The 17,481-nt window shown below is 54.1% G+C and overlaps 1 protein-coding gene across 2 annotated transcripts in view; it reads left to right on the top strand.

The window, feature by feature from the left end:
• Nucleotides 1-15,329, top strand: part of USP46 (ubiquitin specific peptidase 46) — a 54,125-nt gene extending 38,796 nt beyond the window's left edge. Inside the window, exons 5-10 of one of the 2 annotated variants that reach the window (XR_008630196.1) lie at nt 3,888-3,964; nt 8,035-8,118; nt 8,978-9,175; nt 10,684-10,762; nt 12,411-12,728; nt 12,773-15,329. Coding sequence is in view for 1 of the 2 variants with exons in the window: in XM_055138294.1 (XP_054994269.1) it covers nt 3,888-3,964; nt 8,035-8,118; nt 8,978-9,175; nt 10,684-10,762; nt 12,411-12,512 (540 nt within the window). In the remaining variant the exon portion in view is untranslated. Of the gene's footprint in view, nt 1-3,887; nt 3,965-8,034; nt 8,119-8,977; nt 9,176-10,683; nt 10,763-12,410 lie in introns of both variants that reach the window. The other variant, XM_055138294.1, reaches the window with a different exon arrangement.
• Nucleotides 15,330-17,481: the final 2,152 nt, after the last annotated feature.

The following is a 17,481-nucleotide window of genomic DNA, read 5'->3' as shown; positions in this document are numbered from 1 at the left end:
AAAAAGAAAGAAAGGAAAAGAATTGTGTGTGTGTGTGTGTGTGTGTGTGTGTTAGTTTCCCTGCAGAGAATTGTCAAGTCAGAAGCATGTGCTTTTTTTGTTAGGGTTTGGTGTACTGTGATTGTCAGTTGTGATTGGCACAAAAATGTAAAAATAAATTTATTTTTTTTTGTGTGTGTGCGTGATTCATGAGCATAAAAAAATCTAACCAGGGTTTTGAGAGTGTCTTATTTTTCCCTCTAATGATGTGAGTTTTGTTCGTGAATATTTTTTTTTTTTACCTTTTTAAAAATAACTTGGTTGCAACATAGTTTGCATGCCATAAAGGTTATCCATCTGGTGTTTTTTTTTTTTCTTTTTTTAAAGCAAAGTACTGGATTGTACAATCATGATCTGAGTCTAGTTTGGAAACACTTTGTCATACCCATGGCCTGTGTCTGTGCCCATTTGGTCCCTTTGGGAACCCCAGGCCGCACTCTCTCCGGCCTTCTCCGTGTCTGGTGAGAGCAGCCGCCCGACGGCCCCGTCTCCCCCAGGGCTGTGTCTGGGGGCTGTGTCTGCTTCTCGCGTTGCTTTGCGGCACTCTCTCTCCGATGTGCCCGCACCAGCTTTCTACGGATCGATCCTGCTTGATGTTTGTTGGATTTACAAGTGTTTGACCTTCTCCACATTTAGGAAATATTCCGCACTTTTCCAGAAGCTTGTCTGCCTGCCTCGCCCTCTGCTCCTGCTCGTAGTCCAGTTCTGTGTGTGACATTGTCTGACATGCCCCTGAGTGTCTCTGTTCTTATTCCCCCTCCCTTTTTTTGGGGGGGGGTCACACCCGGCGATGCACGGGGGTTACTCCTGGGTCTGCACTCAGGAATTACTCCTTTTAGTGCTCAGGGGACCCTATGGGATGCCGGGGATCGAACCTAGGTCGTCTGCGTGCAAGGCAAACGCCCTACTCGCTGTGCTATTGCTCTGACCCCCCACCCTTTTTTTTAACCCTTGTTTTCCTCATTGACTTTCTCATTGTATAGCGTCCATGGACCTGTCTTCAGGTTCACATGTTCCTTCTGCTGTCGCCTCAGTTTGCTCTGGAGCTTATCCATTATATTTTCAGTTCTGGACTCTCCATTTCATCCTTTTTCATGGTTTCTTTTCTTGTCTGAGGGTTTTTTTAAAAATTTTTTTTTAATTAATTGTGAGTATATTTTACTTTAACAAAGATAGTTACAATAGTGTCTTTAAAATCCTTGACTTCAGATTTCAATATCTAGTTCATCCCAGAATTGTTTAGATTGTTTTATTTTAAGAATATCTTTTTTTCCGGTTGATTCATGCATTTTAAGTTTGGATCTTCTCTGGAACATTGAGACATCTGAGAGATCTGGGCTTTTTGTTTGTTTGTTTGTTTTTAATACCTATTTTCTCTCTCTCTCTGTGTGTGTGTGTGTGTGTGTGTGTGTGTGTGTGTGTGTGTGTGTGTCTGTATAAAAGCACTGAATCTCATTAATTTTCGGAGGCATTCGTCGTGTTTGGATGCAGACTACAAACTGTTTCGTAGGCAGCAGTTTGAGTCTTGGGTCAGCCGCTCGCCTCTTAGTTTGCTCCAGGCCAGCCAGAGAGGCAGACGGAGTGGGTGTGGGTAGAGGGTCCCCCTCCTGCCCCCACCCTCCGTCCTGCAGCCCTGGCTCCCCTGGATCAGTGTTGGGGCTCCTGAGTGGAAAGGACTGGCCCCCCACCTCCAGGCCCCCCGCTGGAGGCTGTGAGGACTCACACACAGTCCAGACAGTGCTCTCCTGGCCATGGCGGTAGAACACCAGGTGGGGTATCTTGCCTTGCATGCGACTTGCCCTGCTTTGATCCATGCAGTGCTCAGGGCTTACTCCTGGCTCTGCGCGCAGGGTCACTCCTAGTGGTGCTTGGGGGGTCGTATGGGGTGCAGGGGTCAGGTGCATGCAAGGCAAGTGCCTTGCCAGCTATGCTGTATTTTCTGGCCCTATGTGTCTTTTATTTATTTATTTATTTTTGCTTTTTGGGTCACACCCGGCGATGCACAGGGGTCACTCCTGGCTCATGCACTCAGGAATTACTCCTGGCGGTGCTCGGGGGACCATATGGGATGCTGGGAATCGAACTCGGGTCGGCCGCGTGCAAGGCAAACACCCTACCCGCTGTGCTATCACTCCAGCCCCATGTGTCTTTTATTTTTTTTTTTAATTTTTTTTTTTGCTTTTTGGGTCACACCCGGTAATGCACAGGGGTTACTCCTGGCTCTGCACTCAGGAATTACCCCTGGCCATGCTCAGGGGACCATATGGGATGCTGGGATTTGAACCCGGGTTGGCCGCGTGCAAGGCAAACGCCCTCCCCGCTGTGCTATCACTCCAGCCCCACCAAATTTTTTTAAAGAGCGAAAGTTTCCAATCAGTGGACCCGGGTTCCGGGCTTCAGTACTGACTGTCCCATGCAGGGGTGAGGCCCCGCCTTAGCTTCCCGGCGAGGGACAGAGACAGGGAGCCCAGGAATGGCAGCATGTCGCAGTGAGTGAAGGAGGGATGAGCAGGAGGGGTTTCTTCCTCTCCTCCGCTGTGATTACCCGACCCCCTGGATCAGGCACCCCCTAGAGTCCCCGCAGACGTGGCTGTACCCGACCCCTAGACCCAGACACCCCCTAATGCCCCTGTAGACTAGGCTGTACCCGACTCTTAGACCCAGACACCCCCTAATGCCCCTGTAGACTAGGCTGTACCCGACTCTTAGACCCAGACACCCCCTAATGCCCCTGTAGACTAGGCTGTACCCGACTCTTAGACCCAGACACCCCCTAATGCCCCTGTAGACTAGGCTGTACCCGACTCTTAGACCCAGACACCCCCTAATGCCCCTGTAGACTAGGCTGTACCCGACCCTTAGACCCAGACACCCCCTAATGCCCCTGTAGACTAGGCTGTACCCGACCCCTAGACCCAGACACCCCCTAATGCCCCTGTAGACTAGGCTATACCCGACCCCTAGACCCAGACACCCCCTAATGCCCCTGTAGACTAGGCTATACCCGACCCCTAGACCCAGACACCCCCTAATGCCCATGTAGACTAGGCTGTACCCGACCCCTAGACCCAGACACCCCCTAATGCCCCTGTAGACTAGGCTATACCCGACCCCTAGACCCAGACACCCCCTAATGCCCCTGTAGACTAGGCTGTACCCGACCCCTAGACCAGACACCCCCTAATGCCCTCTTAGATGAGGCTGTATTTGACCCCTAGATCAGGTACCCCTCAGAGTCTCCATGGACGAGGCTGTTTGGAGAGTTTTCTCTGATTTTCACTTGTGAGCACCTGGCAGAACTTTTTTCTGGAGGTAAATTAACAAAATTGTGAGTACCCCCTCCCCCCAGTATCTCTTCTCCCTTCCCCTCCCCTCTCCTTCCCTCCTCTCCTCTTTTTTTTTTCTTTCCTTGGTGTGTGTTTGTGGGGGGGCGAGAATCATACTCAGCAGTCCTCAGGGCTTACTCCTGGCTCAGTGCTCAGGCGTCACTCCCGGTGGTGCTTGCGGGAGCGTGTGTGGGGTTGGGGACGGAGCACCTTACCCGCCGTGCCGTCTCTCTGGCCACGTGTTCTCCCAGCCCCGTCGTCCTCCTGCGGCCTGAGTTGGTGCCGGTGTGCAAGCTCCTCCTCTGGGCCCCGGGGCTTGCGGGCTGGCCGGCCGGTCCCCGTTGGGCTGAAGCTGCCGTGCGTGCGGGTAGCTGGGGGTGCTTCCCGAGGGGCTCTGTTTCCAGGCCCCCAGCTCGCAGCTGGGCTTGGCGGGTCCCTGTGACAGTGCCAGCTTCCCGCCCCCGCTCCTTTCGGGCCCTCTTCTGGGCCTTACGCTTTGTCTCCTGTTTGTTTCCGCTGCAGGTTAGTAGCAAGGATGAAGACTTTCTCGACCTTTCCGTGGACGTGGAGCAGAACACATCCATTACCCACTGCCTGAGGTAACGTCAGGGTAGTACGGGTGGGGGCCGGTGCTCCCTCAGGAACAGGCTTCGTGTCTGTGAGACCCGTGTGACCCTGCGGGTTCCTCCTTCCCTGCCTGAGAGAGACGAGGGAATAACTGCATGTGGTCCGGGAGGCCCACTGGGAGCGGGGCCCTTCCAGGCCATCAGTGGAGAAGCTTAAAGTTCGTTTTGTTTGGGCTTTTGGGCCACACCCAGCTATGCTCTGGGCTATGCTCTGGGCTTACTGCTCCTGGCTCTGTGCTCAAAAATCACTCCTAGTGGGGCTCACCGGGACCATAAGGGGTGCTGGGGAAGGAACCCGGGGCAGCTGAGTGCAAGGCAGAAGGAGAACAGGACTGGAGGAACAAGGCAGACGCCCTACCCGCTGTGCTCTCTCAGGCCCTAGAAATATTTTCTTCCTCTTTCTCCGCTCCTCCTCCTCTTCCTCCTTTTCTTCATCCCCCCTCCTTGCCTCCCCTCCTCTTGTTCCTCCTTCCCTCCCCTTCCTCCTCCTTCTCTTCCTCCTTTTTTTCTTTCTCCCTTCCTCCTCCTCCCCCCTCTCCTCCTTCTCCTCTTCCTCCTTCTCTTCCCGTTCCTCCTCCTCCCCCCTCTTCCTCTCCTTCCTCCCTCCCTCCCTCCCTCCTCCCTCCCTCCCTTCCTTCCTTCCTTCCTTCCTCCCTCCCTCCCCCTTCCTTCCTTCCTCCCTCCCTCCCTCCCCCTTCCTTCCTTCCTTCCTCTTTTTTTTTTTTTTTTTTTTTGAGGAGGGTGGTTTAACCACACCTGACAGTGCTCAGGGGTTACTCTTGGCTCCGCACTCAGGAATTACTCCTGGCGGTGCTCGGGGGACCATATGGGATGCCGGGGATCGGACCCTGGTTAGCTGTGTACAAGGCAGACGCCCTCCCCACTGTACTACTGCCCTGGTCCCAACCCATCATCGATTTTTCAGCTGGCTTCCTTTTTCACTGGCAGGTAAGATAGAGAAGGAACAATCCCCTTCATTAGGTCACCCGCCCCCTTCCCCTCCTCAGCCCCTCTTGGGAGTGATGCCCAAGCACAGCGCCAGGATCAGCCCTGAGTGCAACCAGGTGTAGTGCTGCCCCCAGACCCGCCCTCAGCAAAGAAAGAGAAGTTCAAGTCCGGGCCCAAAACGTGAAATCCTGAAATCCCTGTAGTATTGGTGATTTTTCCCTTTCCCTTCCCCTCTGTGGCTTACAGCTGCCGACACAGAAACTCGCCCTCTTCCTCGCAGGGTTGGGTGTTCTGGCCCCGCCCTCCCCGTTCTCCCAGTGCCGGGAAACAAACCTTCTCCTGTACCTTCAAGCTCTACTTTAGAAGCCGTTCTCTTCGGGGTACAGCAGGGAAGGCGTTTGCCTGGCACGCGGCCGACTGGGGTTCGATTCCCGGCATCCCAGAGGGGCCCCTGATTCCTGAGTGCAGAGCCAGGAGTAAGCCGTGAGCACCATCAGGTGTGACCAAAACGGAACTAACAAAAAAAGTCATTCTTGGCTCAGAGAGAGTACACCTGAGCCTTATTGACCCCCAGCATCCCATTCAGTCCCCCTCAGCCCGCCAGGAGTGCTCCCTGAGCACAGAACCAGGAGTAAAGCCAGACGTGCTCCCAGCGCCCCGGCTCTGGCCGCCCCTCCTCCCCCCTCGCAGCCACTCCTCTTTCCAGAAGTCTTCTGCTTACTCCGAGAAGCGCCAGTGTTAAGTTCCTATAGCGTCTCCCCTCCCTTCTGGCCACGCCGTTTCTCTGACCCGTTTCCCGTGATTCCAGAGACACGACACGCTAACTTCCTAGTCTGTGTCGCGGCTTTCCTTTGGTGCAGGCCTTCTGAGGCCTCGGGGTGGCTGTGCAAAGCAGACCCTGCAAGGGCGCCGGCCCCTGCAGCGTGGGGGGTCCCAAAGCCCAGTGTTGGCGGGAGCTCTGAGCACTGCACAGGGAGCCGCAGTGGGGAGGGGGTGCAGCTGCCGGAATCCTCGCCCTCCCTGAGGAGGTGCTGTGGGAAGTCCTGAACAGACGTGGGCTGCAGTGGGGATGCTGGGGGCGGGGAGGGGGGCGTGGTGTGGCCGCAGCAGTAGGCCAGACCCAGGGCTGAGGGCCGTGGTCGGGTTCTTGGGTTCTTGGGTCTGTATTTTCTTTTTCATTTAATTAGATTATTATTTTTAAATTTTATTTATTTATTTATTTATTTATTTCTGGGTCACAGCTGGCGATGCTCAGGGGTTACTCCTGGCTCTGCACTCAGGAACTACTCCCGGTAGTGCTCAGGGGACCATATGGGATGCTGGGAATTGAACCCGGGTCGGCCGCGTGCATGGCAAACGCCCTACCCGCTGTGCTATCACTCCAGCCCCAATTTTTGTTTTATTTAATTTTTTTGTTTTGTGGGTCACACCCAGCAATGCTCAGGGGTTACTCCTGGCTCTGCACTCGGGAATCACTCCTGGCGGTGCTCAGGTGAGATGCTGAGGATCCAACCCAGTCGACCTCGTGCAAGGCAAGCGCCTACCCGCTGTGCTGTCTCTCTGGCCCCGAGGTGTTTGTTCCCGACTGTCCTCAGGGGTCACTCCTGGCGGGCTCGGGGGACCTTTCGGAGTGCTCAGGGTCCAGCTCGGGCCCCCTTGTCCCAGGCTCGCTGTGCCTTTCCCGCTGTCCGACTGAGCCAGCTCTGCTGTCAGGGCTTTATTCCGTTAGGGACTCAGGAACTCTAAGGTGGGGGATAGGGTGGAACGCTGCGTCCTCCCTGCTCCGAGCCCCACGCCGGCCCCTCTGCGGTGGCCATTGGGCCCGCGTGCGGGCACCCGGCGCCCCTGGCAGGGGTTTGGGAAGGGCCAGAGGAGCAGCCTGTGCTGGGTGGGTGAGCTCTGGGCCGGCCGCTCCCTCGGGGGCTCTGAAGAGCCTTCACTCTCGGCCCGGGACTGGCTGGGTCAGGAAATGTCACGGCGGAGTCGTTATATTCAGGACGTTCTCCGAGCACAGGACTGTGACGTAGGCTCTCCACCACGAGGAGGGAGTGAGGAGCCGTGACATTTAACGAAAGAACGAAAGTTAAATGGTGCCAGGAAGCTGGTGGCAGCCGAGAATGCAGAATCTCCGGGCGCGGAGCATTCGTGTCTCCGGCTCAGGTCCTTGTCCCGTGGCGCCTGGGCATGGGGGTGGGCAGGGGCCTGGTGGAAGTGGCCGTCAGGAGACCCTTTGGGCCTGCACTAGTTCCCTGTAGCGGCAGACCGTGGGCACTAAACTCGGGTGGTTCTGCTTTTGTGCTCTGTGGAAGCCGAGTGCCCGTGGCTCATTCCCACACCATCTTCTACTCTGATCTCAGGCTCAAGTATTGCGTGTCGGCGTGGGCGCCTGCTTTCATGGAGTATTTTTTTGTTTTTTTTTGCTTTTTGGGTCACACCCAGCGATGCTCAGGGGTCACTCCTGGCTCTGCACTCAGGAACTCAGGAATTACTCCTGGCGGTACTCAGGGGACCATATGGGATGCTGGGAATTGAACCCGGGTCGGCTGTGTGCAAGGCAGACGCCCTACCCGCTGTGCTATCACTCCAGCCCCTGATGGAGGGTTTTTTTTTTTGCTTATAATTTTTTTTTTTTTTAAGTTTTTTGGGTCCCACCCGGTGACGCCCAGGGGTTACTCCTGGCTTTGTACTAAGGACTTACTCCTGGTGCCTGGGGGACCATAGGGGATGCCAGGGATCCACCCCGGGTCGGGTGTGAGCAAGGCAAACGCCCTCCCAGCTGGACTGTCCCTCCGGCCCCTTGTTGTAATTTTTCGCTTCTAGTTTCTAGGTCTTCTCTCTCCAGCCCGGAGCTTGCTCTGATGGGCCGACACCCTAGCTCCTGTTTCTCTCCGTCCCGTCAAGTAGAGCCGGGTGGGCGACCCCTAGCGCACTTGTCCCCCAGAGCAGTGACCCGAGGCGCTGAGGAGGACGGTAGGAGCACGCTGGTCTGTCCCCCACCGAACTCACTTAAAAATCACCCATCAGGTTATAGCCTGAAGCCAGGTCTGGGTGCGTGCGGGGCTGGTGTGCAGATGAGTCCTGGTCTTTCCCTGCAGAGACTTCAGCAACACAGAGACGCTGTGCAGCGAACAGAAATACTATTGCGAGACGTGCTGCAGCAAGCAGGAGGCCCAGAAGAGGTGCGGCAGGGCCCACCGAGGGTCTCTCTCCCCTCTCGTCTCTTTTCTCTCTCTTTCTCTCCTCTCCTCTCTCTGTCTCTTTCTTTGTCTCTCTCCTCTCTCTCCCTCTGTCTCTTTTCTCTCTTCTCTCTCCCTCTCTCTTCTCTCTCTCCTCTGTCTTTCTCCTCTTCCCTCTTTCCTCTCTCTCTGCCCTCTCCCTCTTTTTCCTGTCTCCTCTCTCCCTCTCTCTTCTTTCTCTTGCTCCTGTCTTTCTTTCTCCTCTCCTCTCTCTCTCCTCCCTCTCCCTCTCTTCCTCCTCTCTCCCCTCTCTCCTCTCTCTTCTCTCTCCTCTCTTCTCTCTCCTCTCCCCTCTCTCCTCTCTCTTCTCTCTCTCCTCTTTCCCCTCCCCTCTTCTCTCCTCTCTCCTCCCTCTCCTCTCTCTCTCTCCCTGTCTCTTTTCTCTCTCTTCTTTCTCCCTCTCTCTGATCTCTTTCCTCTTTCTCTTTGTCTCTCCTCTCTCCCTCTCTTCTCTGTCTTTTTCTTTCTCTTTCCTCTCTCCTCCCTCTCCTCTTTCTATCTTTCGTTCCTCTCTCTGCTCTCTCTGTCTCTGTTTCTCTCTCTCTCCCCTCCTCTCTCTCTCTCTCTCTCTCTCTCTCTCTCTCTCTCTTTCTCTCTCTCTCCTCTCTCTCCTGTTTCCTTGCTCAGGGCTGGGGGGCTTTGTGTAGTGAAGAGGAGCTCCCCGTCCCCTTCCCCACCCTCTGCCCTCCTGCCCCTCCTTCCCGCCCCGAAGGTCAGGTCCATGGGCGGGCCGCCCTGCAGCGGGGGGTGGGGCTGGGTCTGTGGGGCACCCCCTGACCTGGGCCTCCCGCCGCTTCCCCAGGATGCGCGTGAAGAAGCTCCCCATGATCCTGGCCCTGCACCTGAAGCGGTTCAAGTACATGGAGCAGCTGCACCGGTACACCAAGCTCTCCTACCGCGTGGTCTTCCCGCTGGAGCTGCGGCTCTTCAACACCTCCAGCGACGCCGTCAACCTGGACCGCATGTACGACCTGGTGGCCGTGGTGGTGCACTGTGGCAGGTGAGGGCGCGCGGGCACGAGGGCTCTCCCCAGGAGTCCCGTGCAGGAACCTCGGGGTGTCTGCGGGGCGCGGGGCGGGGTCTGCGCCGGGCGGGTGTGAGTGAGTTCGAGTCCCTGGGGCTGGGTCCCGGCCAGGAGAGGATTTGGGAGGCTCCAAGGCCTGGTCATTCCCCATCTCCAGGTAGAAACAAGTGGACACATGGACACGTGGACGAGGCCCCACAGCCACCACGGTCTCGGCCGTCTGTGTGTGTGCTCGGAGGGGAGCTGACGGAAGCAGTGCAGGGGGGGGAGGGGAGGGAGGAGGGGAGGGAGGAGGGGGACTCGGATGCCCCGCGCTGCCTCTGCCCTGATGAGGAGCCAGTCTGCGCAGAGACCGTGAGCGCCGGAGTGTTGCGTGATGCGCAGGGAGAGGCCGGGAGCGAGAGGGCAGACTCCATCATTTCCTGTTGCCGCTCCGGGAAATGGGAAATGTGCTCTCCAGATATTGCTCGCAAGGTTCCAGTCTTCCCCCAGGGTGCTAGAATAAGTCCACAATTGGGGAAAAAGGGGGAAAATTTAGACAAAAGACCTCAGGCTTGGGAGAAAGCAGAGCATTTTGTTTGGTTTTTGCAGGGGGTTGGGGGGTCACACCTAGCAGTGCTCAGGGCTCGCTCCCGGCCCTGCTCAGGGACCGCTCCCAAAGGGCGTAGGGACAGTACCGGGCACTGTCCAGGGATCTCGCCTGGCTTGGGCGCGTGCAGGGCAGATGCCCGCCCCGCTGCCTCGCGCCCTGGCTCCTGAAAGCAGAGCCCTGTTCAGAGCCGCCCCTTGCAGACCCCGAGGGGTCGTCAGAGCCCCCGTGTCTTCTTACCTTCTCCGGGTTCTCAGAATCCTCTTCTCTCCGCCCCGCGCCGGTGCCTTCCTGCTTATAAATCCCCCCCGGGACGGACTTTCCTCCCGTGCCCCCTCCCCTGGAAGCAGGGGCCCGCGCAGCCGGAGGAGGGCCTGGTGGGTGCGCGGCTGTCCGGCCCGAGGAGTAGGGGGGGGGCTTGAGCATCTCTTTCCCCCACTGGGTTGTGAGTCCCCAGAAGAGTCTCAGCGCTTTCTGGGCGCTGGAGAGATAGCACAGCGGGTAGGGCGTTGGCCTTGCACGCGGCCGACCGGGTTCGATTCCCAGCATCCCATATGGTCCCCTGAGCACTGCTAGGGGTGATTCCTGAGTGCAGAGCCAGGAGTAACCCCTGTGCATCGCCGGGTGTGACCCAAAAACAAAAACAAAAAAAATAAAAGAAAGAAAGGAAAGAGCGACTCTTTCCGGGCCCAGCACTCCCTCCGGGCCGGCGCCGCGCCAGGCGTGTGATGTGCGGGTGTGCACACTCGGGCCGTGCCTCTCCGTGTCTCCTCACACCGCGTCTTTGCTCGCCAGCCACCGCCGCTGTTTTCTGTGCTGTGCTGAGACTCTTCCTGCTTTCTCCAGAGGAATAACCCACTTGTGTTCTCCTGTGTGTTTTCTTCCCCCCTCCTAGTGGCCCTAACCGTGGACATTACATCACTATCGTGAAGAGTCACGGCTTCTGGCTGTTGTTCGATGATGACATTGTCGAGGTTGGTAGAGCCTGTTTCTGTGACTCCGGGGGGGTAGCGTGTGGGGAGTGTGTGTGGGGGGGTGTCGGAGACGGGCCTGTCTTCCCACCAGTGGGCTTGAAAGCCATTTATGTCACCATCGGAGCTAAATTTCCCTGACTGGTGGCAAGGGAGGAAGATGGGTGGGGCCTGCGGGCCCCCGTAAGCCTTGTTCATGCCGGTCTGTTTTTCTTCTGTGATCGTGGGACAGGCCAGATGAATTTGCAAGTTCTTTTAGCATTTTTAAAAATGATAATGAATTTTTTCCCCCATATTGAGTAGTTCTATAAAGTATTTAAGCTTAAAAAAAATTTCTTTCTGGGGGGCCTGATAGGTAAGGTCACACTCAGTGATGCTCAGGGGTTACTCTTGGCTCTGCACTCAAGGAGACTGGACCATCTGAGATGCCAGGGATCGAACCCTGGGCAGCTATGTAGAAGGCAAGCAAGCACCTACCCACTGTACTGTTGCTCCAGCCCCTTTGAAACATTTTTAAAAATTAAATAATAAAACCTATTTCCATTCTGTTGGATCTGGAACTTTTTCTATTACACCGAAGTATTGGGTACGTGGATTTTGTTGTAAAGACAGATGGGGGCCGGAGAGATAATACAGTTGGTAGCTTGCCTTACCTATCCCTCTTCTGTCCCCAAAGCCCCATACATATGGCCCCCTGAGCCTATCAGCAGTGACACAGAGCTAGGAGTAAGTGCCAGAGCACTGCCAGGTAGAGCGTGTCCTCCTCCTTCCCTCAATAGATTTTTTTTTTCTTTTTGGGTCACGCCCAGCAATGCACAGGGGTTACTCCTGGCTCTGTACTCAGGAATCACTCCTGGTTGTGCTCAGGGGACCATATGGGATGCTGGGAATCGAACCTGGGTCGGCTGCATGCAAGGCAAATGTCCTACCCGCTGTGCTATCACTCTGGTCCCTCCAATAGATTTTTTTAAAAAGGAAGATCTCCTGGGGTGAAGGCCAGACCCAGCATCTTAGCCTGTTTCAGGTCACCGCGGAGGGCGTGGGGCGGTGTCCCTAAAGAGAGTGAACCCTCGAGCGTGCAGAGGGGGCCTCATGTGCTCTGGAAAGAATTCAGTTATTCCTGGGTGGGGATGGACCCCCCACCCCCACCCCTCGCTAGACACAGGAGGGGGATGAGAACTGATGAGCATGGGCTGTTTCTAGAAGGCACGGACCGGACTAGGAGCCCCGTCTTCCTCAGAGCCTCTGCCAGAGGTCTTACTTATTTGAATTCTGGCCAGAAGTTCCAATGACTGTGCTGGGGCTGGAGCGATAGCACAGCGGGTAGGGCGTTTGCCTTGCACGCGGCCGACCTGAGTTCGATTCCCAGCATCCCATATGGTCCCCTGAGCACTGCCAGGAGTAATTCCTGAGTGCGGAGCCAGGAGTAACCCCTGAGCATTACCTGGTGTAAGCAAAACAAAACAAAACAGATGACTGTGCTCCCCAAGGCTAGTCTGCAGTTGTGTGTTTGCCCCGAAACTTGTGACTGTGTAACCAGGCTTCTCACGTGCACCTGTGGTCCCCCGTACCCCCATCGTTTCTGTCTGTTCTTACACCTTTCTCCCTGTGCTCCTTTAAACAATGGTGTTCCTTTTCTTTCTCATTGCAGAAAATAGATGCCCAAGCTATTGAAGAGTTCTATGGCCTGACATCAGATATTTCAAAAAATTCAGAATCTGGATATATTTTATTCTATCAGTCAAGAGAATAACTTAAAAAGAACTGAGGGACTCATCCTAGTACTGGGGACGGGAAGGTTCGAAGCACTGTCCCGGGTTCTCTGCAGACCACCCCCTGCCCCCAGTGGCCCCCCCGCCCGCTGTTGCTCCCGTCCCCAGGGCCGGGCCTCGTGAGGCTCTTCCCCCTCCCCCCACACTCGTTGTTGTCCCTCCATTCAGCACTACTTGTGGTTTCCCTTTAGTCTGAGGTGGTGTTCACTGCAGTCAGATGGACGTAGGGGTTGTGTCTGAGGTGGTGTTCACTGCAGTCAGATGGACGTAGGGGTTGTGTGCGTAACAGTCGCCCATGCTGGACTGGGCCTGCACCCGCCGGCCAGCACGGCCTGGCTGAACTCGAGTTGGACGTCTCCGTCCAGGGTCTGCAGTTTCTCCTGGGGCATCGGCCTCAGACTGCCCCTGTGGCTGCTGGGGTGTCTCCCCGCCACTTCTGCTCCCGCCGTGGTGTCCAGAAAGCCGGAGGACGGGGGCAGGTGCGTTCACCCTTCAGGGCCGCCCCTGTGGCTTCATACGGGCAAAGCGTGTGATGAAAATCGAGTCACCTCGATGCGGTAAGACCCTCAAGGAGTGCCTTGGTGGGAGAGGCCCTCGGCGGGGCCGGAGCTCGACAGGCGAAGCCGAGAGGAAGGACAGTCCCAAGCCAAGTCCCTGGAGAAGAGCTCCGTGCCACCCGCCCGTCTGTGGCGACACGTCTCCCTTCTCAAGGCCCGTGCGAGTTGCTGTGTTCCCGGCTCGGGGCGTGCCTCAGATCCTGTCCGCTCTGTGCGTCCCTGGCGGGACCCAGAACCACCAAGGCCCCACGCCTTGGCCGCCGTCCGTCGCCCTTTCGGCCTGTTGGTGCAGGTGCAGGGGTGAGGAGGGTGGGGCAGGGAAAGGGGGTCCGGAGAGCGTGCATCGGGCAGGGGGCACAGGCAGACAGCACAGGGCTGGGGCCCAGACGCACAGGACGCCGGTTGAGATGGGAGGTATTTTTGCGAGGGGGAAAGACCTCATCTTACCCTAGTTATTTTTACTCCCCCTCCCTTTTGTTAATGTATGTATTTATTAGATCATTTGAGTATCGATGCCTTTTATTAAAAGGGTCGATTTGGGTGTTTTGTTTCGTTTTTGTTTTTGGACATTGAGCTGGTTTCTGGTTTTCTACAGATCTGATGAGTCCTAGATCTCGGCTTCCCGTGAGGAGTCAGGGGACTTCCGTACACTATGATATACTGTGAACATATTTTGTTACCTTAATAAATCAGCGAACAAACACACAAACTTTTGGCATAATGTGAAACTAAAATTGAAGTTGGAAATGTTAGCAGTTATTTTGCAACAACTGAGAGCATAGCACTTTATCTAGATGAAAACTGGATTTCTTACCTTAGAAATACCTTGAACTGATTGTTGCTCAGAACCTAAATAAGCATGCCAACACTTCATTTGTTCATGCTTGAAGTGAAATATTTTTGCTTTTCACTGGAGAAGACAAAAAAAACAGGGTGATTTTCATGTTATTTTATACAAGTGACAAAAATATATCTTGCCTTGTTTAGAGGCAAATTCATATTTATAAATACTTAGTCTTTTTTTTTTTCCTTCCATGAAACATATGTAGTAATCAGTTAACCTGGAAGGTGAGTCTTTATTCTGTTTTTAAGGAGAAACACTTTCCACTTGAAGGTGATTGATCATAGGGAACTGTTTGTACTATATATAACCCAAATATTTGACAGCAGGTTGCTAAGTTTAAAAAAAAAAGTGATGGTTGATCTCTAATATATTTGGAACTGATTCATAAAAAAAATACAATTAAAATTATCTTTGAAACGACTCTTGCAGCAAATTTATTAGAAAAAGATGTTTCATTTGGTAGCTTAATAGAAGTAGTATCTAAATGCTAAGTCATAGTTTCAGTACATTTTGTTGTTTGTTTTTGGGGGCCGTGTAAAGAATTTTTCCCCGTGACGTCACTGAAGGGTCGATTAAAATTCAGTACCCATGGATAGATTTTTGGAGTAGATGGAAGTACGAAAATGGTTGTGTGGTGATTTAGGATGGTTGTGTGGGGAGGACAGGGAGGCCAGAGTGCACTTCACACGCCTTGAGCTTATTTAAATATTAGCACTCTGGTCATCGCTCCCCTCTGCCTCCTCAGTACCCAAGGCACCAGGCAGCCCCCAGCCCCTGGCCCCCATCATTTCTCCGTATGTAAAGACAGCATGCAGACACTTCCATGTTTTACCCGCGTAGTTCCTAGTACGCCACGAATGACATCCTCAGACCAGGGGGGGGCGAACACTCAGCAGTGTTTCCCCCCAAAGGCCAGGGTTGTTGTGTCACTTGTGAATGGGCTGCTGTACTACTTCTAACTGCTGAGTGTCTTAAAATAACTTAACAGTGTTTCCTCATCTTGAAAAGAGAAGAAATACACACCCGGTGGGTTACTTCACCAATGTAGCCTCTAGATTATGGGCACAGTCATTCATGCTGCAAAGCCATTGGTTGAAAAGCAGGCGTGGGAGGTGTGGAACCAAGGAATACCTGTGTGAGTTCCAACAGGGCGTCTTCCTGTTTGATTTCATGGCCTGATACGCTTTGGGGGTGGGATGGAGTGGGGGGGGGGCACAGAGATGGGCCCTACGCGCTTATTTTCTCGGGCACGCCTCACAGTGGACTATGTTCTGACCGGAGCTTAGGGCTTATTTTAGATATTGGACTGTAGCTTTATTACAGATGGATTTTATCTTTAAACATTGCATTTTGATCAACTTTGTATATCCATGTGTATTAAAACATTGTGCACTCAGTGTTCTGCCCTCGTTTTCGACTCTGTGGTCAAGCACTTGCCAGGACTCTGGGGAGTAACTCCTGCGAGCAGCATGGGCCAGAGGAAATACGTTTCTTCCTTTTTTGCCTGGTTAAATTTGGGTTCTCTGGTATTACGTTAATTTATTTTTGGCTTCCATTTCTGTATAACCAAACTAATTACTGTTTTTTTTTGTGTGGCATTCATTTGATCTTGTTGCTAAAAGAAAGTATAGATTTTCTTTGAAATAACCTGTACTCTATTCTTTTTTTTTAAGTTAATGTAACCCAGTTCAAGCACTTTAAGCAATAATGTCAAGCTTGTGAAATTTCAATCAGTTTAACACCCTGCCTCTAAAATTGTTTGCAAAGGTAATAATCATTGTGAATAGTAATCAGAGGAGTTCTCTTCCTAGAGAATAAGATCCAGGGACTGTTATATCCCCATGGACGGAAATCCTTTTTCTAAAATGTGAGTCACTGACCTGTGTCGAGGTCAGGTGCCCACTGCACTTTCGAAGCACTGACCGCCTAAAGCACATTTTCGTGATGATCATGTATGAGGCAGTGTGCCCTGAAGGCTGATGGAGTCCGGGTTGAAGACGACTCACCACTCTTTTGGGCGAAAGAGGAAAACAGGAATTCATCCAGTACCTGTATCTGGGATATTGCAAATGGGAGCTGGGGGTCAGGGGCACGGGGAGGCTTCAGGGAAGGTGATCAGGCCTCAGAGACATGAGCTGCCTAGTGGGGGGTTTGCATAGAAATTCTCCTTTGCCATTTATGAAACCAAAGATCAGTTCCCCAAATAAAGAAACCGCTTCCCCACACTGGGGTCCGCCAGCGGCCGTTCTGGCCTTGGGGTGTTGATAGCCAGCCCCTGGCTTCAGAACCAGTTTCTCCTCCCTCTGCCCACTTTTAAGAATTCCCAGCTGGGAGGCAGTGCGCACACACACACACACACACACACACACACACACACACACACACACACACACACACACACACACACACACACACACACACACACACACACACACTGTCATCTGGATCCGTTGGCCGGGTCCCAGTTACGGGAACCCATGTGCCCTCCAGCCCCTGCTCTCTCTCTCTCTCTCTCTCACACACACACACACACACACACACACACACACACACACACACACACACACACACCTGCTGTTCACATGTGGCCCGGGGGCTTCTGGACAAACCCATGTGGGGTCAGGAGACCGTCATCTGGATCCGTTGGCCGGGTCCTGTTGTGGGAACCCATGTGCCCCGCTTCCCTCCACCCGTGTGGACAGTTGAGTCCGAGCGGGCACGGGGACATGCTGGGGAGGTCACCGGTGTTAGCGGCGGAGACTGAAGCAGTCGGGGGGCTGCCCTTCAGAATTCCTCCTGTCCATCTGTCCAGTGGAATTTAGAACAGGACAAAAGCCTGTTACCATTCCTGTGACACAGTTTCTGGGGAAAGTGAACTCTTTCTCCAGCCTTCTCCCCCGCTGCTCACGGATAATGTAAAATCCATGGGCTAGAGAAGAGACGCTCTCTTTCCAGTGCCCTCTTTCTGCACAGATACTTGCTGTCTATTTCTGTTTCCCGAGCAGAGATGGTGAGGGGCTCATCCTGAGGACAGGTCACTTCGACAGGTCTAGAGAGACCCAAGGGAAGAGATTCAGAAGCAGTTCCCGGGCACACACCGCAGTCTGCCGGGAGTGGGGGTCAGAGCTGGGGAGTCAGGAGGTGACGCCTGTAGGACTCCTTTCTGCTTTCTTGCCTTAGAAGAAAAGCCTGTGGAAAAGCAGTTTAGGGCTGGGGAACATGGTCACAGTTGCTCGTGTGGCCGAGAGCGAGGATGAGGCAGCCTCTTGCATTTTTCCTCATCCTCCTTCCCTGCTTCGTGACCTTGCCCGAGCCTCTGAGCTCGAGAGACGACTGGGCTTTCAGAAAGCGTCTGTCCGTTCCCGACAGTGCGGCCACAAACTCAAGCGTTTGTGTAACCGCACACGGGGGAAGAAGCCCACATGCAGGAGTCTGCTAAGTGAGTTTAGGAATGAAGACCTCGAGACCGGCTCCGTGACTAGCAGGTGACTTGAGCCCAGTCAGACTTCACCAATGCCATCAGGGTTCCCAGCGACGTGTGATCAGAAT

Source organism: Sorex araneus, chromosome 5 (genome assembly GCF_027595985.1).
Source record: "Sorex araneus isolate mSorAra2 chromosome 5, mSorAra2.pri, whole genome shotgun sequence".
Lineage (NCBI taxonomy): Eukaryota > Metazoa > Chordata > Mammalia > Eulipotyphla > Soricidae > Sorex > Sorex araneus.
This window is presented reverse-complemented; position numbering and strand designations above follow the sequence as displayed.